At 46.1% G+C, this 24,371-nt stretch overlaps 1 protein-coding gene across 1 annotated transcript in view; it reads left to right on the forward strand.

Annotated features, from left to right (window-relative positions):
• Positions 1–24,371, forward strand: part of PDE3B (phosphodiesterase 3B) — a 1,361,488-nt gene that overhangs the window by 478,322 nt on the left and 858,795 nt on the right. Inside the window, exon 4 of the mRNA XM_069223694.1 lies at positions 11,942–12,084. Coding sequence (XP_069079795.1) covers positions 11,942–12,084 — 143 coding nt within the window. The remainder of the gene's footprint in view (positions 1–11,941; positions 12,085–24,371) is intronic.

Consider the following 24,371-nt stretch of genomic DNA (forward strand, 5'->3'; position numbering starts at 1 on the left):
TCAGTTCTGGCATTCACCTCTTCACTATTTATTTTGTGTGATATTGAGCATAGCATCTTCACCTTCCTTGTGCCACAATTGTTATAATCTGCTGACATTGACGCTGCCCTCCCTATTCTGTATAAGTTAGGTCATAGAATTGTTTCATTGGGTCTAATAAGAAAAAGTAATTTCAAATAGTTGCAAGAAATAGTCCAGCAGATTGGCACAAGGTGAGCTTTTGCAGGAAAGGAAATTGCTGGGTGGATGAAGGTAAGGACCTATTAATAGAAATGCTGCTGTGTAGAGGAAGAAAGTGCCATCCTCAATAATGTGCACATGTGCTGGTGTCTACTACAGACTGCTGTTATATGGTTCATACAAATTAGGTTGGACTATGTACTGGATCAATGTAAACTTCAGGCTACAGGGACTCAGTCAGTCTCTACCATAAGGATATGTTGACAATTCCCAGCTAGCCCATATTGCCCCATCTGAACCCCTAAGCTTACCTGGGTACCAGGTGGTATCAGCGACTTTGAAGCTGACTACTCTAATTCCCAAGGAAATTATGGAAACAGATTTACCCTTTCATTGTTACTTTGCATGCCCAAGGTAAGACACAAGAGAGATATAAAAATGTATTTTCAAATATTAAAACAATTGTATTCTTGTATACAAAGCATGAGCTGCAGTTAGGCAGAAGACAAAGCATGGTAACCAGCATGACAAATTGTAGAAACAAAACTTCAACCTTGATAATGTTACTGTGTTGGTACACACCCCTTTGTTACTACCTACACTATCGTGAGCATAATGGGAGTAGCCTCTATCAGATCAGTTGAGCTAGCCTAACCCCCATATTGGGTAAGATGTACCGGGAGGCCAGGAAGCCATTCTGATGTAGTACAGACTGTCGTCCTTTGCAGGTTAGAGGTCAGGGTCAGCAGGGCTGTATCACGGTCACAGTGCACCTTGTTGCAGGATAATCCGGAGTGTAGCACAGAGGCAGGTTATATATAGTGAAAGCACTGTTAATTTCCACACTGTGTCAGAGGTGCAGAGCTGATGTGATCATTTGTCTGTGGCTACGGAGCTGTCTCCAGTGGGCAGTCATGATAAAAGGGTATTGCTTTGTCTGTGCCTAGCCTTGGACGGGGTGTACATACTTCATGGCAGCAACGCTTAAAAGGAATAGGCTGAATGTACAGCATCTTCACAGTACATTATCACATAAGTGTGAAAGCATGTAAAAAGTCACTGTTAGAAAAAGATGTCACGCTAAAGCAATCTAAAATGGAGACTCTGTGCGGGTTGTAATGTGCTCCACCACACTGCTGAAAGACGTTAAAGGTGCCTCAAGGGACAATAATGATATAACAAATGAGTAATTGAACTCTGAGACTGTGGAGAACCAATACTGTCCTATGAGGAAGTAGCTTTGAAGACACTCAAATATATGCAAAATTAATTGTTGTATCATCCTTTTGTTACTACCTTCTGACTTTCAATAGTAGTTTCTAACATCATTCCAGCCAATTTGCATGCCAAGTTTGTCACCAGTTTTGCAGTTGCTTGGTATATTTTTTGTGGTGCTTGTTTACCAGTAGCGTCATCACAGTCTATATAAATATGAACTGGACGAACCTCTTCTTCCAGGTCTTGATATGGTTTGCGATTAAAAAAATATATAATAATTATGATAAAGGATGGCGCTTGTGCTGAGCCAGAATGCATTTTCCAGCGATGGGTTTGAGTTTGTTTCCTATATTTGTTTCCTGAAAATTAGGATTTGCATTAGTGATGCAGCAGGAGCTTAGTAATGGGGGTTGTGGAAGGTGCTGCATGGTTTTGGAAAGTTAGGCATTTGTAAGGATTCCTGCCGGAGGTCCACCCAAGAACAGACTACTATGAGGTACTCACAGCATGTTGTGCACTCTGATGTGGCATGATTGTCAACATGCACTGTGCTAGAAGTTGGCACAGTAACGACGGACAAAGCACTGTATGTGTGAAAATTTCACCACTGAAAGTATGACACCAGGTTGTGCTACTGTTTCATTATTTAAAATGACCTGTTGCCTTTCAGTATCATCTGGCGTATCTGATAGAGACTTCTAGTTGCAGATTCCTTACCTTAGAATTTCCCCCAGGCATCAGGATCCGGAGATTTTTCTTCAAGCAATACCCTTGCACTTCGGCAGGTGGTGTCTGTCGACTCCACGGGCATCATTGGCGTCGTGGTCGCCGTGATGACGTCGGGAGTAGTATATAGACGCCGCCTTTGGGCAGTGATGTCAGTTCTTTTCTTTCCGCGCTACGTGCTGATCCAGAGAAGAACTACCCTGGCTATTTTTTAGCCAAATTCGACCGTTTTGTCAACTTTTTCTGCTAAACTTTGGGGCGTCGAGGATGTCACCAAAGACCAGGTTCAAGCCATGCGAGGACTGTCATCGGACGATGTCGGTGATGGATCCTTATCGGGTTTGTCTTTGGTGTCTCGAGAGCGACCACAACCCGAAGTCGTGCTCTGAGTGCCGGGCCATGCACCCGAAGGCTTTGAAGGAGCGGTCCCTAAAGCTAATGGCGGCCCAGCACTCGACTCCATGTAGGTCCCGGTCCCGATCAAGATAAAGGTCTTGGGATTGGTCGTGGAGTAATCACCACTCGTCTTCTTCTAAATCCTCGGGTCAAGGTAAGAAGAAGAAGAAGAAGAAGAAGTCGAAGTCCTATCGATCGCCGACTTTGCCCCGTCGCTTGGCCGACGCAACGCGGGAAGAGCGTCTACGCACAAGCTCTCCATCCTCAGAGTCTGCGTCTGGGTCGGCTCCGCGCTTCTCTGAGTTTGCCGGAGCGACCCCCGTCCAGCTTAGAGTTTTATTGAGGCCATGCCTCATATTTGTGTGGTCCGACCCCGATAAGGCTCCTTCGGGGCCCAAGGGGTTCAGCTGAGAGGCATTCCGGTTCCGCGCCGGCAGCTTTGGCTCCGGCCACCGAGGTCACCTCCGGATCCATGCCCGGATCCACATCGCCACCGATCGCACCCTTGAGACCTTCTCCGGTACCGGGTCGATTATTGACGCTCCCGATGTCGGTGGTGCCCACTATCAACGTCGACCCAGTTCTTATCCCCGTCGACTTTGAGCCTTCGGCTTTGATGGGGCTTATTCGTCCCAGGTCAGATTCAGACCCTTTTTCTTATGGGTACGAATATGGGGAGGAATTGGAGGGGTCCCTGGACCCTTATGAATACTAGGATGGTTTTTCAGGTTTTTCAGGTTTTTCAAGGGAGCTATAGAAAAGGTCCATGTGTCAAAAGTAGGTTGTGGTGGTTATTCCCGTTAACTTTCTGATACCAAAAAAGGACAAGGGCTTACATCCTATCCTAGACCTTCAGGACCTAAACTACTTCCTCAAGAAGGAGAAATTAAAAATGCTCACCCTGGCTCAGGTTCTGCCTTCTTCGGACCCAGGAGATCGAATGGTAGCGTTGGACTGGCAGGACAAATATTTCCACATCTCCATCCTGTCTGCCCACAGGCGTTACCTACGGGTTGTGGTAGGTAACGAGCACTATCAGTTTACTGTGCTCCCTTTCTGCCTTACCAGCGCCCCTTGGGTGTTCACGAAAGTGATAATGGTGGTTGCAGCTCATCAGCGCAGGTTAGGGGTCTCAGTCTTCCCCTACCTCGACGACTGGCTGTTGAAGGCAGGTTCGTCCCTGAAAGTCGTCTCCCACCTTCAGACTATGGGGAACCTCCTGCACACCTGCTGCTTCCACTGTGTTAGCACGCGGAGATCCTGTCCTGGGTATCTGCCAGGCAGCTATGCGGGTGTCCCTGCACACGTTTGCTAAGCACTACTGCCTAGACAGTCAGGCCCGTTGGGACAGCTGTTTTGGTTGTTTGGTCCTGCAGGACTTCCTAGTATGATCTTGGTTCGCAGCCCACCACCAAGGATGACATTGCTGGGGTATCTGTTCTAAGGTAAAGAATCTGCAACTCAACTAGACGTCTCTATCAGATGTACAAGTTCCTTACCTTTGGTAACTAAATATCTGGTAGAGACATATTCTAGTTGCAGATTCCTTACCGCCCACCCTTCCTCCCCGCTTGCGAACTGATTTCTAGGGACAGGGATTCCCCCTTTCAGGTCCTTAGCTCTGGCGCACCAATCTCCATGTTGTCAGCGGCTCTGCGCTTTGGCGTGGAAAGTCGTTAAAAGAAACTGACATCACTGCACAAGGGCGGTGTCTATATACTACTCCTGACATAATCACGGCGACAACGGCGCCAACGACAACCGCAGAGTCGACCAATGCCACCTGCTAAAACGCAAGTGTATTGCTCGAAGAAAAATCTCCGGATCCAGTCTGACACCTGGGGGAAATTCTAAGGTAAGGAATCTGCAACTAAAATATGTCTATACCAGATATTTTGTTACCAAAGGTAAGTAACTTGTACGACAGGTGTACATGTGGAATACATGTTATTTGGATACCTGAAAGTACTGGGTTATTTTGAGTATACAGTTTTGACGTTTTCCTCTACTTATTCTGTTTAGAAAAGTTCTTATTATTGTTTACAAATATTGAGTTTATGCTGTGGTCCTTTGTTAGGAGTAGGATGGTGGCTAGTGTGTGCTTCTTCATTGTTGGCTTCATGTGAGGCGAATTTCATTCCGGTGCATTGGGTTGCAGTGTCCCCTTACCTGTAAAGCAGTGGGAGTTAATTATTTCCATACTTGCGTTGTAAAATAAGGCGAAGAGTCTGTTCTGACTCTGTGCGCATTAGTGTTAAAGGGTTGGTTGGTCCTTTGTGCAAAAATGGGTAAATTGTGCTCCCCGCTTAAGTATGCAGATGAGCATGATAATGCGACAGTCCTGCATGTGTGCAAGGGAGTTTGAATAGGCTTCTGGGTTTGAGTAGATTATAAGGTGTTTTTTTATGGACGAAGCTGGTTGTTCGTTGGATATATATTTGCTGGATAGAGTTGTTTAACCCTGGTGTGAGGCTTTTACCTCACCAGTCCATAGTCCTTTATTAGGTGGAGCACACATGCGCTCTGACCTATTGTTAGTATTGTAGGCTTTTAACCACGCCCTCCGCGCGCCCATTACTATCACTCGTGTGTGGGCTTGCCTTTCAAAAATCCTTTGTTTGGTAGGTGCTTTACGTTCATCCCTCATTGGGGCTTCTTTGCTTGCTGCACTTTGTGCTTAAGCCTTCAAAGTATTATTATTTATTTTTTTTTGTGTGTAATATTTTTTTACCTGTTGGGGGGGATTCCAGAGATACCCGAGTATTAGGATTTTCACTGCTGGGAACTGAGAAAACAGCCAATTATAGCATTTTTTTCTCCTTAAAAAACACATACAGCTCATTAACAGAAGTTCTCCTGTGCTACGTAAAAATCTTCTCAGCTTTCAGGAACAAACAGGGTTGTTAATAAGAAAATGCAGGCGTTTTTGCATTTCCCTAAGTGGTAGTCCATTGTTGCTCATTTCTGTGGTTTCTTCCTACTTTTAGTTTGAGCGGAAATAGTTTTGAAACCCATGTGTGAACGTGCAATGCTTCTAAAAAGTAGACATAATTCAAAATTCAGCAAGGGGTCCTTCATGTAGATTGTCCAACGTTTTCACAATGATACTGAATGTTGAAATAAAAAATAATTTAAATAAGTAGGAACATTAGCAATTTGTAATAATTTCCTTCTGTATTGCTTTGCTCAGTGGCTGGTTTACAACAGTAATATACCCTTATGTCCGCCAGACCAAGTCTGTTATTTGGGTCAAGACGGGGAATACCAAGATCCAAGAACTGAGCTATAGGTAAATATTTTTTTGTGTACTGACCATGTATGTATTCAGAAGGTAAAAAATTAATGAATGAACAATGGATATGAACGCTAGACATGAGTTAAGGAATAGTGGTTATTTATGAAGCTGCCAATTTGGGGTTACCCATACTACCCTGTTATCCACAGAGCGTTTTGCAAAAGGTGTTCGCTCTTGCACATTGGATTACACTTAAAAGCCAAATGCAGCAAAAAAATCAGTTGCTATGTGTAAGGAAATGCCTCCTTGGCATGGTTACCCCCTAACTTTTTGCCTTTGCTAATGCTAAGTTCTGATTTGAACGTGTGCTGGGACCCTGCTAACCAGGCCCCAGCACCAGTGTTCTTTCCCTAAACTGTACCTTTGTCTCCACAATTGGAACAACACTGGTACCCATGTAAGTCCCTTGTAACTGGTACCCCTGGTACCAAGGGCCCTGATGCCAGGGAAGGTCTCTAAGGGCTGCAGCATGTCTTGTGCCACCCTGGGGACCCCTCACTCAGCACATGCCCATTGTTTCACAGCCTGTGTGTGCTGATGGGGAGAAAATGACTAAGTCGACATGGCACTCCATTCAGAGTGCCATGCCAACCTCACACTGCCTGTGGCATAGGTAAGTTACCCCTCTAGCAGGCCTTAAAGCCCTCAGGCAGGGTGCACTATACCACAGGTGAGGGCATATGTGCATGAGCACTATGCCCCTACAGTGTCTAAGCAAAACCTTAGACATTGTAAGTGCAGGGTATCCATAAGAGTATATGGTCTGGGAGTTTGTCAAACACGAACTCCACAGTTCCCTAATGGCTACACTGAAAACTGGGAAGTTTGGTATCAAACTTCTCAGCAGAATACATGCACACTGATGCCAGTGTGAAAATGATTGTAACATACACCCAGAGGGCATGTTAGAGATGCCCCCTGAATACCAATCTGACTTTTAGTGTAGGCTGACCAGTTCCTGCCAGCCTGCCACACACCAGACATGTTGCTGGTCACATGGGGAGAGTGCCATTTTCACTTTGTGGCCAGGAACAAAGCCTGTACTGGGGGGAGGTGCTTCTCACCTCCCCCTGCAGGAACTGTAACACCTGGCGGTGAGCCTCAAAGGCTCTTCCCTTTTGTTACAGCACCCCAGGGCATCCCAGCTAGTGGAGATGCTCGCCCCTCCGACAACTGCCCCCACTTTTGGCAGCAAGGCTGAAGGAGATAATTAGAAAAACAAGGAGGAGTCACCCACCAGTCAGGACAGCCCCTAAGGTGTGCTGAGCTGAGGTGACCCCTGCCTTGAGAAATCATCCATCTTGCGTTTGGAGGATTCCCCCAATAGGATTAGGGATGTGCCCCCTCCCCACAGGGAGAAGGCACAAAGAGGGTGTAGCCACCCTCAAGGACAGTAGCCATTGGCTAATGCCCTCCCAGACCTAAACACACCCCTAAATTCAGTATTTAGGGGCTCCCCAGATCCAAGGAAATCAGATTCCTGCAACCTGAAGAAAGAAGGACTGCTGACCTACAAGCCTGCAGAGAAGGAGGAAGACAACTGCTTTGGCCCCAGCCCTACCGCCCTGTCTCCAACTTCGAAAACCTGCTCCAGCGACTCATCCAACAGGGACCAGCGACCTCTGAAGCCTCAGAGGACTGCCCTGGACTACAGGACCAAGAAACTCCTGTGAACAGCGGCCCTGTTCAAGACCAGCTTCTTCTTTGCAACGAAGAAGCAACTTCCAAGGACTTCAGGTTTCCTGCCGGAAGCGTGAGACTCTACACTCTGCACCCGACGCCCCCGGCTCGACCTGCAGAACACCAACACCTCAGGGAGGACTCCTTGGCGACTGCGAGCCCGTGAGTAACTAGAGACGTCCCCCCCCGCCTCACCGAGCCCCCACAGCGACGCCTGCAGAGAGAATCCAGAGGCTCCCCCTGACCGCGACTGCCTGTAACAAGGGACCCGACGCCTGGAACCAACACTGCCCCCGCAGCCCCCAGGAGCTGAAGGAACCGATCTTCGACGCAGGAGTGACCCCCAGACGACCCTCTGCCTTGCCCAGGTGGTGGCTGTCCCTAGAAGCCCCCCTGTGCCTGCCTGCACCGCTAGAGTGGTGGGCTGCCTATGCCCCAGGGCTGAGATTTGTAAGTGTTTTACTTACCTCCTAATCTAACCATTACTTACCTCTCCCAGGAACTGATGATTTTTGCACTGTGTCCACTTTGAAAATAGCTTATTGCCATTTTTACAAAGACTGTACATGATATTGTTTTCATTCAAAGTTCCTAAAGTATCTAAGTGAAGTACCTTACATTTAAAGTATTAACTGTAAATCTTGAACCTGTGGTTCTTACAATAAACTAAGAAAATATATTTCTCAATATAAAAACCTGTTGGCCTGGAGTAAGTCTTTGAGTGTGTGTTCCTCATTTATTGCCTGTGTGTGTACAACAAATGCTTAACACTACCCTTTGATAAGCCTACTGCTCGACCACACTACCACAAAATAGAGCATTAGAATTATCTACTTTTGCCACTATCTTACCTCTAAGGGGAACCCTTGGACTCTGTGCACACTATTTCTTACTTTGAAATAGTATATACAGAGCCAACTTCCTACACTATTATCAAATGTTCTACCGTTCTTTCTTCCTACACTTCTTCCAGTAAAATTGTACTCCACGGTTCTTATTGATGTGGTAGACTTGAATGGTTGACCCGCTGGGGAAAGTATAGCTTGCCCCAATTTAAATCTTTATTTGGGGTAAAAGTGGAAAGGGGTCAACACAGACTCACTTTGATATTCGCCCCCGCATCACTGATTTATGATGTCAGCATGCGTACAGATTTGCTTATTTCATTGGCCCACTGGGCAGTGCACACAGAGAAGCAAGTAAGGCAGCTCGATGTCTCCAGTGCATTTTCTGCCCCTCTCCACCCCCCTTCATGTGGGGAGAAGGATTTCAGGAAAAGGGAGTTGCTTTTCCCAGCTATGCCACTTCAAATATGATTCTGGCTTGAACAGGAATCACTAGATGCCAGGCAAGTTTATTTAGGGGTGGGCAACCCAGATCCACACCCATATGCAAGTTCTCCTCCTACCTTTCCAGCCAACACCAGTTTTTTCAGATGGACACCTCCAGGTCATAAACCATTTCTTTTTTTTGTTGAGTCCACCATATTGTCGTCTGGAAATTTGAAGCATTACATTAGGCCGGTGGGTGCTACGCTCACAGATCTCAAGATTCTCCACTATGTATAAGATACACAAACTCTACGTGAAAGTCTCCTCTACTTCAGACATCCAGGGCCTCAAACACTGCTTGCAGATCATCCAGATCTGGATGTTCACTGCTTACTTGAGACTCAACCAAGATGTTCTTGGTATTTGACTAGAAAAATAAACATGGTGCAGTACAGACCTGGTTCAGTGACATAAACCTTGATGGCTTCAAAGCAACTGAATGCCTAGCCACTTGGATTCGCCCTGGACACCAAACTCACCATCAAGGAATACGTTGTAAAAAAACCAGACTGTCTGGTACCAACTCTCTTCTAAAAGGCAAGCCATTCCTTTCAGAAGCTACGTCAAAAATGTTGTTCAATACCTTGCACTCTTGCATCTGAAAGGTGGTAATGCCCTACTTTCACACTGGCACCCCTTGGGGGGCATGCTGCATACCACAGCTTGTCTCATCCAGGGCCTGAAGAAATGAGATCACATCACCCTCATCCTGATGGAACTCCATTGCTCCCACCCCTTGCCAGCCTGCATGATCTTCAAACCCAGCTGCATCATTTACAAAACAATCACAACCAACACCCCACATATCTTGGAGACAAGCTCATCATCCCTGGTGGAGCTCCGCACACCCTCCGCAGGACACCATCAGACTGAATATTTAAATGAGTGAAAAGGAGACAAATAGGATGGCAGACCCTTTCCTCAAATGCACCAGAGTCTAGATCAACATCACTGTATCCATCAGGACCGCCCCAGTGCTGCTGTATTTAGGAAATAGTTGAATACTTGCCTCTTTAAAGACGACTATATCACAATTCATTAACAGTCTACAATCTTGTTGACATTATGCTTTTTGCTGTCTTTTGGCTAGGTTCACACTATAGAAATACCATATACATATATGGACCTGGGTGTGTTTCTGGTCGTTTTGTATATCTGGATGACTTTAACCAGGTGGGCTGTGGCTATGCATAACTGGCTCAAAACTGTTTGTGATGCACTGCTGTTCTCTGTTAGCATACTTTTATGTAAGGCGCTCTCTCTCTACCATCAGGATTTCTGTATAGGGTGCACTTTGCTCTCGATCACTTATCGTAACAATCTACATTCTTGCTGCACAAACGGTGATAGCCTCTTCATTTATGGACTCTGACTTCCACTGCTGTTGTGGGAAGTAACCAGGCTTCCAGGATAGGCTTTAGCAGAGATAGGCCTTTGATAGCAATTACAGCATGTACTCTCAGCAAACCACTGCTGCACTTCAACTTCTGGAGACAGATACAGAGTTTTAGAAGAGGAAAACAGTTTAACACTGAAATGAGCATCATCTTTAGGTTGGGGCATCAGTCTCCTAATATCCTTTATACCCACCAGAGGCTGCATGGGATATTTAATAATAAATATCATGGAAGTTCCTGCTCTTCCCCCAAATTATGTTTTTGCACTTGGAGCATAAATTCTGCAGTGATTGTGCAATAAAAACCTTGTGTTAACACAAGGAGAAGTTTTGGGCATTCTGTGTATTAAACTATTGACGGTGGTGGGAGAAAAATGCTGGTTCTCCCACATGCCTGGTAGCAGGACATCAGCTTGTAGGGCCAATGAGAAAGGGTAGAGCTCACACCAGCTGGCAGAGTGGCCCAAGATGAAAGTTTTGCACTATTCCCTATCAGTCAGTGCTAAAGCCATCTAACTCTAATAGTATTGGTTTTCAAGTATTGCTTTCTGCTAGCTGCCATTTTGTTGTGCCGTAAAAAGTCATTGCCTGCTTGCACTATCACATACTCAGACTACTTTGCGTACCATTATCTAAGCCTTAATGATAAGTCAGTAGTACAGTATAAACATCTGCAAAATGTCATGGACTTGAAGGACCAATCATCAAGGCAACAACAGCGTATTAAAAATGCATCTAAGCCAAAGATTTAAGGGGTTGGGCAAAAACAGTTCTATATACTTTTTTAAAGAATTGATGACGTGGACTCCCTTATTTAGGGTTAATGAGGCTGTGTGCTTGTTATTCCGTGCCAATATTGAGAATCTATGCAATAGCAGTGATTTATTTCATGTTGGACATTTTCTAGTTCAGTGAGTGTTGCCCTGTTATTACTTATATATATAAAAAAAACATAACTGACTTCCAGGTGACCTCTTACCTTCTTGCCCTGTCCCACAATAACTGACTATACTCCCACCTCCGCAACTTGACCAATCTATTTTAAATGTTTTTGTGCTCCTGCCTCCCATGTGTGTTTGCTTTGGAACCTTTGGTCAAGTGGAGTTTCTACACATCTTTCTCAATTGTGAATGGGATTTAATTTGTACTTTCTTTACATGTTTTCCATTTATTAGCACAATTAAAACATGCTGGTATAAAGTAGGTTTTGTTTATAGTGTACCTTTTTAATTTCTTCACTTTCTCTGTGAGATAAATATATAGAGCTTGCTTAAATGTATTTGTTAGGTTTTGTTATATTTGTTGTGATTTCTGGTACCTGTTTGTACAGTGTATCTTGCAAAAGGTATGGCATTGATTACTTTAATAAAATTGATATTTGTGTAAATAAAGTTGCATGATGGGAGATCCAAGACTTGCAATCAAGTCAAGAAAATATCGATGCTCAAAGTATACATTATGAATTGTTACATTACAAAATTACTATGCTCTATAAAATTGGGGTGCTAACAATTACATTTTTCATGACTATATCCAGTTTTATGCATGACTATATTATGCAAAGTTCATATTACCTTTTAATGAGCCTACTTTACAAAATGACTGCTTTAGTTAGCATGCATTACTAAGTAATGTATAGAATTTGCTGCACATGTGACTTGTAATACAATTGTCTGTTACCTGATCACAATGAGAGATTCTGTACTTTTACCTTACTAGGGATTAAACAGTAGAAATAGTTTACCAACACCTCAGCTGAGACGAAGCTCTGGAACTTCTAGCCTACAAACCATTGAGACTTCGTCTTCAAGATGGGAACGCAGTAATGGCAAACGATTGTACCAAGACTATGGTGCACAAAGGTAAAACATCTCCTTTTGAGTACTTTGTTTGGTGATAGATCATTTATTGATGATAGTAAAAGCTAACTGTTGTGTTGATAATTATATTTTTAGTTAATGCTAAACGCTATGGTTCACACACCAGCCCATAAATTCTCCTTATTCAGGTTAATTCAACGTCCCATCTAAATTCATGTTTTGCTGCTCCCTTTAAGATTAGTTATTAAGTTGCGTATTCATTTCTTATTGTCCATGGTTTTGTGCACATGGATCTGAGATGGGTTGAAAACAAAGATTTGTAACATACTCATTCAGTATGTGATACAAGACTCAAATCAGGAGTCCCATATTCAAATTAAAAAAACACTTTATTTTGGACACAAATGTGACCATAAAATTGTACAGGGTTAATATCACAACCAGACACATTAAAAATGAAACAAAAAATATGAAAACCTGCCGCAGGATAAAACTCCATGAAAACATAGGTTATTCACAGACGAGGCAAAAATGTACTCAAAAGCAATAAACCAGCAGTGTGCTAGAATGCAGCTAAAGTGAAAATTGCATTGCCTAAATCAGTAAGGAAAAATCCTTTAGGAGGCATACAGCTTTCATGCAGATGTTAGGCCATCAGACTAAAACATTAGAAGTTTTCTTCTGATGACAGCATATTTCTGAAAGGAAATATTTTATACAGCTAGTAGGGGAATCCAGTTGTTAATACACGAGGGCTGCACCTGAGGTTCTGATTGCCCTACTTTGTATAATTGGAATTAAACAGTTTTGTCAGGTCTTCAAAAAATTTACAAAAGAAAGTAAAATGTAAGAGGCTTTGTGGGGAAGGTCCCTTACATGGACGACCAAGAGGGAAGCTAAGATACCACCTCACAAATCCTAGCCTGAATCTGGTAAGCAGACACCTACCCCAAGAGTTATCAATCCACTCAAGGTATGGCTCCAGGGAGGGAGAAAGGTGGAACTCTGTGAAGTCTCTGATGGACTGTTTATCAAATTCCAGATGCTCCCTCTCTCCTCTTACCCTGGCCTTGAAAGCAGTTTTAGCCTACACAAAATCGGTCTTCCATATGGAGTAGGGGTTGTTAAACAAATGGTCTGCCCACCTTTGTCAATTCAGTATGAATATAATTAAACCTAGAGATTCTCAGGCCTTTCTCACACATGAGTCAATGTCTTCTCTATTTAGCACGGCATGGGGATTGACCCCCGATGCAACACCAAAGGAGCAGGGGAGCGAGCTTAATGGCATCATCAGCATACTCCATCCCAAGCTCCTGATGGACTGTAAAGGTGTCACACACAGGAGGGAATCCCAGGAGCATCCGAAGAGCTCTATTTTGTTCCACCTGATGGGGGCTTGAGTTGACATAACCCCAAATTCCGGCACCTTAGGTAAGGATTAGGAGACATTTTCTCTTGTAAACCTCCAATAGAGGGGGATACAGGGTTTTTACCAATACTTTAAGCCAGTTTGAAGATGCATCCCACTGCCTTGACAAATGTCTGCCTCAGTTTGGCTATGCACAGCCCTCAATTGAACCTAGCATCCATAACAACCCCCAAATAAGAAAACTTGGTAGTCTGTGCAACAGGATGACCGTTTAGAGTAATACTCCTTATCCGTTTGTGTCTGGATTGACATACCATAAAAAAAAGTCTTTGCTAGATTGGTGACCAGGCTCATTGACACCATAAAGGAAACACATTACTGAAATAGAACATTAAAGCCATTGGAAATTTTGGATAAGAAAACTCCATTGTCTACATATATAAATCTGGGACTTTTTTCCTGCCAATTGAAGGGGCATCTGAGACTACACCAGTGAGGGCTGAAATTATGCCATTTATATACAAAATAAATAGTATGGGGGCCCAGAATGCAACCCGGTTTCACATCTTGACCCAGCTTAAAGCTATCTATGCACCCACCTAGGGGGGTCAAACCACATTGATTCAGACAGGTCAAAATTATGGGCTCTTAAGAACTGCCAGGTCTGCCTCCACCCCTAGCTCAAGAGAATGTCCCATTATGTTGACCTAACAATGCTGTTGAATGCACATGAGAGATCCATGGAGGCCAAGCAGACTGAGCCCTGCCTCGCAATAGCATAATTGCTAAACTATTGATGTAAATGTTGGCATTGCTCGATCGTGCTAAGTCCCTCCTGGAACCCATGCTGCACCTCCAACAGCGCATCAGACACCTTTAGCCGGGAAAGGAGTTGTTCCAAAATAACTCTCCCCGCTAGCGTAACTGCCAAATCCAGTAAAGCTATCGGGCAATAGCACCCAGGGGATTGCGGATCACCCTTCTTGAAATATGGTATTATAACAGCAGTATGCCACAAAGAAGGGAAACCCACTTTACAAGCGGCGTTAAAAGAATTACTAAAAAGGGGGCCCAAGATCCAATGCAAATTTAAACAGATCCATCAGAACTCCTTCCGGGCCTGGTGCTTCATGAGATGGACTCTTGTGTATTGCCGCCAGAACTTCCTCATAGGTAAATTTCAGAGCTAAGGAAAACACAACCTTTTCTTCATCATAACACTTTCTGATGGATACAACTACCTGTGGATTCCTCACCTCATGAATACTCCCATGGCGCCAGCATTCGACGGAAATCTTCTTACTAGTCTCTGCACGTCGACGAGAACGTCACTGTCTCGCACGCGACGCCGTCTGACGTCATACAGGCAATAAGAGGTCCTCGACGACGTGCAGACGTCAGTTCCCTTTTTTCCGTGCATTCGAAACGGTTATCTTCGAGGGAGCAACTGTTACTCTTGCGGTTACAGTGTATATCTTGCTGCGTACTCTTTCTCTGTGGAAATAATGTCGCAGAGAAAGTCTGGATTTAAGCCTTGTCGTGAGTGTGGAGGCAAGATGTCGGTGACGGATCCTCATTCCGATTGCCTTTGGTGTTTGATCTCCGACCACGACGTCTCGACTTGTGATTCATGTCAGCACATGAATCCGAAGGCCCTTAAAGAACGCGAGGCGAAGCTGTTTATGGCCAAGTCAAAGGAGAAGCATCACAAGAAAAAGGCTTCTCCAAGACATCGGCGTCCTCGAGACTCCCGGCGCCGTAGAGAATCTCGGCGTCATTCAAGGGAGGCTCGTTCCAGGTCTCCGGATCGGCGCCGGAGGACATGGGAGGTCAGCCCCACGGTGACGCCGCATCCTTCGACGCTGTTGCCCTCTCCGGCGTCTCCAACTTCGCCTGGACAGGCGTCGGTGATTGAGGTATTGGAGCCTCAAGTGTTTTCTCCGGCGCAGACGCCGAGGTCGGGGTCGCCTCCGAGTCAGGCACCCCAGTATCCGGCTTTTCCCACCCCTGGAGCCGATAGTTCCGCATTCTTGAATGCGATGTATGCCATCTTCCAACAGATGGCTCCAGGGGGTGCTCCGGCTGGGCCTTTGGCCTTTTCTTTGGGTGATCCTGCGCCTCTTCGGCCGGCACCCTTTATGCCCTTTCTCCCGTTTGGGAACGTGGGCTCGGCGCCAGTGGCCGCTCCGGTGGCTTCGGAGGGATTGGCCCCAGGGATTTCCATCCCGTCGACGTCGAGATTTCGGCCTGTGACTCCGGTGGGTCCATCCGTTTCAACTGCTCTTCAGTCGGCGCCGAAGTTACCTGTGGCGCCGGATGCGGCGTCGGTGGCTTCGGAAGATCGGCGCCGGTCTCCGACTTCGGCGGAGGTATTGTCGACTCCGCGGATTGAGCAACGACTGCATTCAAGGAGGCGTGCTCTCCGGGTACTAGAAGAGCAGGAGTACCAACGAGCCCTAGAGGAAGGAGAGCTAGAGGACTCTGGTGATGGGCTGCGTGGACTGGAGTCGGCCAGTGGGCTGGACACTTCCCCTGAGTGGGACCTTTCGTGCCCGGGGGAATATACCGAGGAAGCTGCTTCCTTTCATACAGTGGTACGGAAGGCAGCTAGTTTTTTGGACCTGCCTTTTTCCGGTGGTGGAGGCGAAACAAAACCTTTTGACAGAGGTGTTGCATCCGGCCTCAGCCGCGGCGGAGCCTCTATTACCTTTTAATGACGCTCTGCTGGATCCGGTTTTAGAGGTGTGGAAGAAGCCGGCATCTTCCCCAGCAGTTCACAGAGCCGTGGCCAGGAGGTATCAGACGGCTCCAACTGATCCTGGTTTCCTATCTAGGCACCCTACGCCGGAGAGCTTGGTTGTGCAGGCCTCCTGTTCGTCCAAGTCAGCGCCTGGTTCTTTTCCGACGGTGCCGGGGGACAGAGATTCAAAAAAGCTGGAGGCGCAGTCGAAGAAGATTTTTTCGTCCTGCAGTCTGGCTTTAAAAGCCACCAATGCAACCTGTATCCTGGGGAGGTATATTCATGCTCTGATGGATGACATCTCCTCTTCGTTTACAGAGCTTCCCCAGGGTCTTTTGGATCTTGTCTCTGATGCCCAGGCTGCTGCGACCCAAATTATCCAGACGGGACTGGATACCACCGACTCGGTAGCCAGAGCAATGGGCACAACTGTGGTGGAAAGGAGACAGGCCTGGCTCCGTAACTCGGGCTTTTCGGCAGATGTACAGTCCACATTGTTGGATCTCCCGTTTGATGGGGACAAACTGTTTGGGGCTAAGGCTGATTCGGCCTTGGAACGGTTTAAGGAGAGCAGGGCCACGGCTAAGTCGTTGGGACTCCAAGCTCCTTCTTCCACGGCCTCTTCCAGATTCTTCAGGAGGTTTCGTGGATTTGGGCGTGGCTTTTCCTCCTCTTCCTTTCGGGGAATATATCAGCAACCTGCCTCTTCCCATCCCTATAGATCTTTTAGGGGGAGGGGTAGGGTCCGCACCAGGGGAGCTTCTCAGCAGCACTCTGCCTCTTCCTCATCCTCTGGCGGGGTGCAGCAGGGGAAGCAGCCTTAGGCTTCCACCATTTCCCACTCACTCCTCTCCTGTAGGGGGAAGATTACAGCATTTTCTCACCAAATGGGAGACTGTTACGTCAGACACTTGGGTTCTCAGTGTTGTGGGAAAAGGCTACACCCTTCCCTTTCGGGAGTTTCCGCCCCTCATCCCGCCCCGCCCTTCGTATTGTTCACAAGAACACCTCCTGTTGCTAGAACAGGAGGTAGAAGTCCTCCTTTTAAAGGGCGCGGTGGAGTTGGTCCCGGAGCAGGAAAGGGGTCAAGGAGTTTACTCAAGGTATTTCCTGATTCCCAAGAAGGATGGTCGTTTGAGACCAATTCTGGACCTGAGGATCTTGAATTGGTTCCTCAAGCAGGAAAAGTTCAAGATGCTGACCCTAGCACAGGTGCTTTTGGCGTTGAACATGGAAGACTGGATGGTGTCTGTCGACTTGCAGGATGCTTACTTTCATATCCCGATACTCAAGTCACACAGGAAGTATCTCCGGTTTGTGGTGGGATCGCAACACTACCAGTTTGCGGTCCTTCCGTTTGGTCTTACTTCAGCACCTCGAGTCTTCACGAAGGTGATGTCGGTGGTTGCGGCAGAGCTCAGAAGGAAGGGGATAGCAGTATTCCCTTACTTGGACGATTGGTTAATCAAAGCCAAGTCCCCGGAGCTTGTGTTGCGTCATCTGCAGTCAACAACCCAGTTGTTGTTCGACCTGGGCTTTTCGGTGAACGAGCCCAAATCTCACCTAGAGCCCTCTCAGCGCCTCCTGTTCATAGGGGCAGTACTGGATACAACATTGGGTCGGGCCTTTCCTCCGCCTCAGCGGATTCAAGATATTCAGGATTTGGTTCCAATGTTTCGAAATGGAGCGGTAGTTCCAGTCCTCAAGGTCCTTCGTCTGCTCGGTCTTTTTGCCTCCTGCATTCTGTTGGTCACGCATGCTCGCTGGCACATGAGGGCTCTTCAGTGGTGCCTCCGAAGGCAGTGGTCTCAACACAGAGGGGATCTAGAGGGTACTGTCAAGATCTCCAGAGATGCTGCTGTGGATTTGAAGTGGTGGATTGCAAGCAACAATCTTTCACAAGGAAAGCCGTTCCAGCAGTCGCCACCAGTGGCCACAGTCATAACGGATGCTTCCACTCTAGGGTGGGGAGCTCATCTGGGGGATCTGGATTTTTCACATCAATCTGTTAGAGTTACGGGCTGTACGTCTGGCTCTCAAGGCCTTCCTCCCTTCCCTTCGTGGTCAGTCGGTACAGGTCCTAACGGACAATACTACCACGATGTGGTACATAAACAAGCAGGGAGGAGTGGGGTCGTACCTTCTCTGCAGAGAAGCTCTTCGACTATGGTCCTGGGCAAAGGACCATCGGATTTGCTTGATAGCAAACCATCTGGCCGGAGTTTTGAACGTGCGTGCGGACAGTCTCAGTCGCCACTTCTCGGCAGACCACGAGTGGCGTCTCCATCCAGATCAAGTCCGTTTAATCTTCCAGAAGTGGGGGTTTCCTCGGGTAGATCTGTTCGCCACTCGAGAGAACGCGCATTGTCCGTTGTTCTGCAGCCTTCAGTATCCGATGCAGGAAGCGTTGGGGGACGCGTTTCAAATGACCTGGTGCGGCCAGTTGCTTTACGCGTTTCCTCCCATACCCTTGATTCCTCGAGTATTGAGGAAGATTCGCCAAGACCGGGCTCTAGTAATCTTAATAGCTCCGGATTGGCCAAGGAGGGTGTGGTGGTACTCCGACCTTCTCCAACTCTCAACGTGCCCGCCGCTCCGTCTCCCTTTCAGGGCAGACCTCCTCTCACAGTCACAGGGGCAGGTTCTACACCCCAACCTCCAGAGTCTGCACCTACATGCCTGGAGATTGAACGGGGCAACCTGAGTTCCTTCTCTCTCCCGCCTGAGGTAGTGGATGTTATATTAGCGGCCAGGCGACACTCCACTAAATCTATCTACGCTAATAGGTGGTCTAAATTTGTTGCGTGGTGTGGAGAGAGGCAGATTGATCCCTTACATGCTCATCTATCGGACGTTTTGTCTTTTGCTCTATCTCTGGCGCAGAAAGGTTGTGCAGTGGCTACCATTAAAGGTTATTTATCGGCCTTGTCAGCCTTCATATGTCTTCCAGACCAACCATCTTTATTTAAATCCCCTATTGTTATCAGATTCTTGAAAGGTCTTCTAAATCAATATCCTCCAAAGCCATTCGTTATGCCGCAATGGGATTTGTCCTTAGTCCTGACTTTCCTTATGGGGTCCCCTTTTGAACCTATGCATTCTTGCCCCTTGAGGTATTTGGTTTTAAAAACAGTCTTCCTGATAGCTATAACATCAGCAAGGAGAGTGAGTGAGTTGCAGGCCTTATCAGTAAAACCCCCTTATACAACTTTTTATGGGGATAAGGTGGTGTTGAGGACCAAGGCTGCTTTCCTCCCGAAGGTTGTTTCACCCTTCCATTTGGCTCAGGCAATTACTTTGTCCACGTTCTATCCTCCGCCTCATCCTTCCAAAGAGGAAGAAAGACTGCACCGTCTGGACCCAAAGAGAGCGTTGAGCTTCTTTATCGATAGAACAAGGGATTTCAGGCTGGAGGATCAGCTGTTTATTGGATACGTGGGCAAGAGGAGAGGAAAGGCAGTCCACAAGAGAACACTATCCAGGTGGGTTGTTCTTTGCATTAAAATATGTTACTCTTTGGCAAAGAAGGATCCTCCTGAGGGCATTAGAGCTCATTCCACCAGAGCTAAGTCGGCCACTTCGGCCTTAGCCAGAGGTGTTCCTGTGGTCGACATCTGCAAGGCCGCAACTTGGTCGTCCCTTCACACTTTTGTAAAACATTACTGTTTAGATTCTGAGGTTAGAAGGGACGGCCATTTTGCACGGTCAGTGCTGCAGGATTTCTTGGTTTGACCATTTAGGCACCCACCGCCGGGCGTGGTACTGCTTTGGGACTCTATTCATGAGGTGAGGAATCCACAGGTAGTTGTATCCATCAGAAGAACGAGTTACTTACCTTCGGTAATGACTTTTCTGGTGGATACATTAGCTACCTGTGGATTCCTCACGGTCCCACCCGCCTCCCCGTTGCCTTTATGGTCTTGCCAAGTAATCCTTGAGTGCGCTCCTCTTGGTCTTTGAGGGTGCAATAGATGTATATATAATATATTTATATATATATATATATATATATATATATATATATATATATATACTTGGTGTGTGTATATATTTTAAAAGAGAGAGTTTTTTATATATATATATATATATATGTACATAAAAAGATTTACAGTTATTCATACAATGTGGTGTATTTTTACAATATAATGGATGTTGCCTTGCTCTTTCATTGCATTGCCTGGTTGTTCTCATGCACGTAAAAAATGATTGGTACTGACGTCTGCACGTCGTCAAGGACCTCTTATTGCCTGTATGACGTCAGACGGCGTCGCGTGCGAGACAGTGACGTCCTCGTCGACGTGCAGAGACTAGTAAGAAGATTTCCGTCGAATGCTGGCGCCATGGGAGTATTCATGAGGTGAGGAATCCACAGGTAGCTAATGTATCCACCAGAAAAGTCGTTACCGAAGGTAAGTAACTCGTTCGTTCGACCCAGAGTTTGTAAACCTCCTTAAAGTGGTCTACCCAAGCTTCCCAGCTTATAGTGGTGACAACCGAGTTATACTTAGCACCTGCAGACCTAATCCTTTTTGCCTCCCACCAAAAATCCCCAGTATCCTTCAGCCTACACGCCATAACCAATTTACCCCAGGTTTATTTTGCAATTCCTTATTCCTGTTTCGGAGGGCCACTTATATTCCGTCCTCCATTTTGTCATTTTAAGAGTGTCCCAAGGATTCATGGAGTAGTGTTGAGGCCTTCCTACAGCACAGATCAAACCACTTAGTATTCGGAAACCCCGGTTTACTGGGCTTCAAAAGCAGTCGGTTGACTTCCAAATTCAGCGGGACAAAGGATCTAGCCGGCTTGCTTTATGCGTTTGATTGGCTACGGCAATTAAATACCAGAGGCAAATGCAGTGAGCATAAATTGACCAAAAGGGTACTCATATCTGTATTCCTCCAAGCCAGGTACAGACCCTTGGTCTTAACTAATAATAAATCTGAGCCCACACTCTTGCCACCCTTCCCCCTCTTTGGTAAATGAAGGTGCAGACATAGGGGGTTATGATCGCTATAAATACTGGGGACAATTAAAGCCCCCCTCCACCTTAGCCAACAATTTTCTAGTTACAAAAACATGATGATCAAAGGTGACTTTATCTGGGTAGGTAGGATCGCAAGCCTCAATGACGTTAACCAGGTCAAATAATTCAATCAAAAGGATCAAAGTGTGTCCCCTTCGGTCATGTTGATGGTGACTACCTAAGCTCAGGGTCATTATAAATCCCGGGTAGAGGTCATCTTCTGACTGAGTCAGCTCTAGTTTAGCATTAAAAACCTCTCCTAAGATAAGTTCATATCCTTTGTGCAAGTAAGCAAGCTTGGTATCCAAGGCCACAATACAATAATTAACCATGTTAACATTTAATAAGCAATCCTGCTCAAGAACCGTTGTAAAAATGTATACAAACAATATTAGTGTTAATAGACAACGTAAAAGGGAGTGGAGTGCTCAGAGCAAAAAACAGTCAGAGGGAATTATGCTGACTCTACAGTCCAGAGTGATTTTGATCCAGGCCATGAGCACCACCCTAGCTCTGCTTGACGTGGATGGAACTCCAGGAACAGAGTACGGGTGGTACCCATCAGGGCACAAAATGTCGATCACCCACGTCTCCTAAGAAATAAAACATCATGACTGCAAACAAACTTAACCCACTCCTTGCTGTCCATTTTGCTGGCAAGCCCCATGTTCCAAAAAGGACATTGAAAACACGAGTACATGTAGCAAATATTACAGAGCTTTCCTTATGACTGGACAAAGGGCTTTCGGTAGGATTGACCACTGGCTGATTGATGACAGATAAATCTTGCAAAGAACTGAGGTCATACACTGGTGAAGGCTCATGTCTTTCGGCATCTTCAAGGGACCGGTGCTCAGTCACACCACAGGAAGCCAATCAGTCATTATCAGAGAGATCCCCTTGTAGAGAAAAGCTATTTTGTACAGGTAAGCTAAAAAGCGATGGCTGCACAAACTTGGATGAGGGTAGTCTTGCTCTTCCATAGGCGTTCATGGCCAGATCTCTGTAGAAATAGCCCAGAGCAAATATTTTGACTTTGCTGTGGTTAGCTTACCCTTCTCTAGAGACCCTGAATCAGCTCATCTGCAACTCTGGAATTTCTAAAGGTAACAATACTGCAATCCCCAACAATTTATTTGTGCATCTTCCCCACCCATCCCACTCTCCTTGGCATCAGAATCCCTGGGAGCATATTGCCACTACAACTTACATTCCCCTCGACCCGATGAGCAGCCTTGATTAATTCTATTGTAGACCCCTTAGCTTCTGGCGCAGCCCCAGGACAGCAGGTAAAATGATGACTTTTGGACAGGCAGCAGAGCTGAATCACAATAGGAAATAATTCTATGAGCAGAGGTCTCTTTTATGGGAGATTACTTGGGAATACTCAAGGAATTTAAGCCATCTATCAAACAACACCAAACAAATATTTTAAGCAACGACGTTTCATTCCAAAACTACCAGGCACCTCACTATTAGTATAGTATCCAACCATCTGAAACCTAAACTGCTTCACAAAGACTGTACCTCACTCCCAGACTCCGTATTAGAAAGGTATATTGTGAGAGATCAACTGCCGTTAGACACTGAAGAATAATATCTCAGGAGGATCAGAAAATCAAAGGAAACGGTCATGTGGGGCTCCCGTCAGGCTCCGTGACAGAGAGCCCAACGGAGCAGCAAGATGGAGGCCTCCCCACCCCCCCACCCCACCCCACCCCACCCCACCACACCAAGGCCCAGAAGTACAATATTGAGATATTGAGGCGATCAGAAAGGAAAAAGACTAAAACCTAAGATAAGTAACTGAGGCAGCATGCAACACGAGGTCGAGGGGCAGGGCGGGAGCTTTTTTTTTCTTCTCATTATGGGAGTTGGAGGAAATGACAGACGTCTTCAGAATTAGTGTGAGGAGAGGATGAGAAGGTAATAACCTCAACCATTATTGTGGAAAAGACTGTCGAACTATATAAAGCTAGCCACAAAGATGGAAGTTATATTTTAGGGAACTTCTTAAGGTGAGACTTGTTTTTTGGAAGAGAGTGAAGAGGATACATAGCAGCTGTTGAAGGGCTAAAAGCTTGCTGAGCAAGTAGCTCTGCAAAAAGGTTGGGAGACTACTACCACAAGAGTCAGTACATTGCTTGAGACTTTTTTTAACCTAAATTTTAGCATCCATGTGACGTTGGAGTAAAGGGAGAGCAAACAGCCTGTCGTAGCAGCATTGCCTAAGTTCAATAGGCACATCTGGGAGGTGGGGGAGGGTTCAAGGGAGTGACGGAAGAGGTCCACACCATGCGGATGCAGGTTGTTGCCCCCTTGCTCCCCTATTGAGGACTTCTCACCTTCTGTCCAGTTTCTTGTCCAGTCTCCTCTTGTCTCGTCTTGCTTCATGTTCCCCCTGCAACGCCTTTGATTTGACACTTTAATGAAACATGTGACACCGGATACAGGCTATAAGGCACGGTGGATGGGAAAACTTGTGAAAGGACCTAAAACTAAGACTTTGACTCCTACCACAGGAAGGCAAAGATATAGCTCTGAACAAAGAAATCTGGGGGGAATTTTGAGGGAATTCACAGAAACACAGGACCTGTCACAGGACGTATCACCTCCCTTTTCCTCTCTATCCCTTTCTGCATCTATGAAGGCCAGTCTGTCAGAAGGTCATGAGCAAGTAGGATCACCTTCAACGCAACTCGTTGAACTATTCTCTCAACCCCCTACTGCCACACTGAGCAAACAGATTAGGGAGTTGCATACCTTCTCATCCGTTCCATTTGCAGCTAGGAACCTCCCTGTTGCAGCATCTGTTGTAAACTTACAACATAAGGAGAAACCTGCCTATCCCTTGTTTTTAACCACTAGCAATAATGTTAAGGGGGCATTGAAGGCATTGGAAAGGGATAAAGCAAAAGAGGGAGGACAAGAGAAAGCAATCTCGCTTATCAAAGAAAGTGCAGTGGGCAGTGGACTATTTTCTGGAATAACTGTAAATCCTGCACTAGAAAGCTCCTGCTTGGCCTTATCCAACTAGACACCATCTAATGCTAATATACTTCCTCGAATACCCTCCTATATTCCTAGCACCAACAGTACGGATAACTCTGCATGCAGGGTGACTGGTATCCTCTTAATGGAGGGAATGGATGGGGCAGATTCTAGTCGATCTTCGAGCAATAAAACTATCT

Source organism: Pleurodeles waltl, chromosome 3_1 (genome assembly GCF_031143425.1).
Source record: "Pleurodeles waltl isolate 20211129_DDA chromosome 3_1, aPleWal1.hap1.20221129, whole genome shotgun sequence".
Classification (NCBI taxonomy): Eukaryota; Metazoa; Chordata; class Amphibia; order Caudata; family Salamandridae; genus Pleurodeles; species Pleurodeles waltl.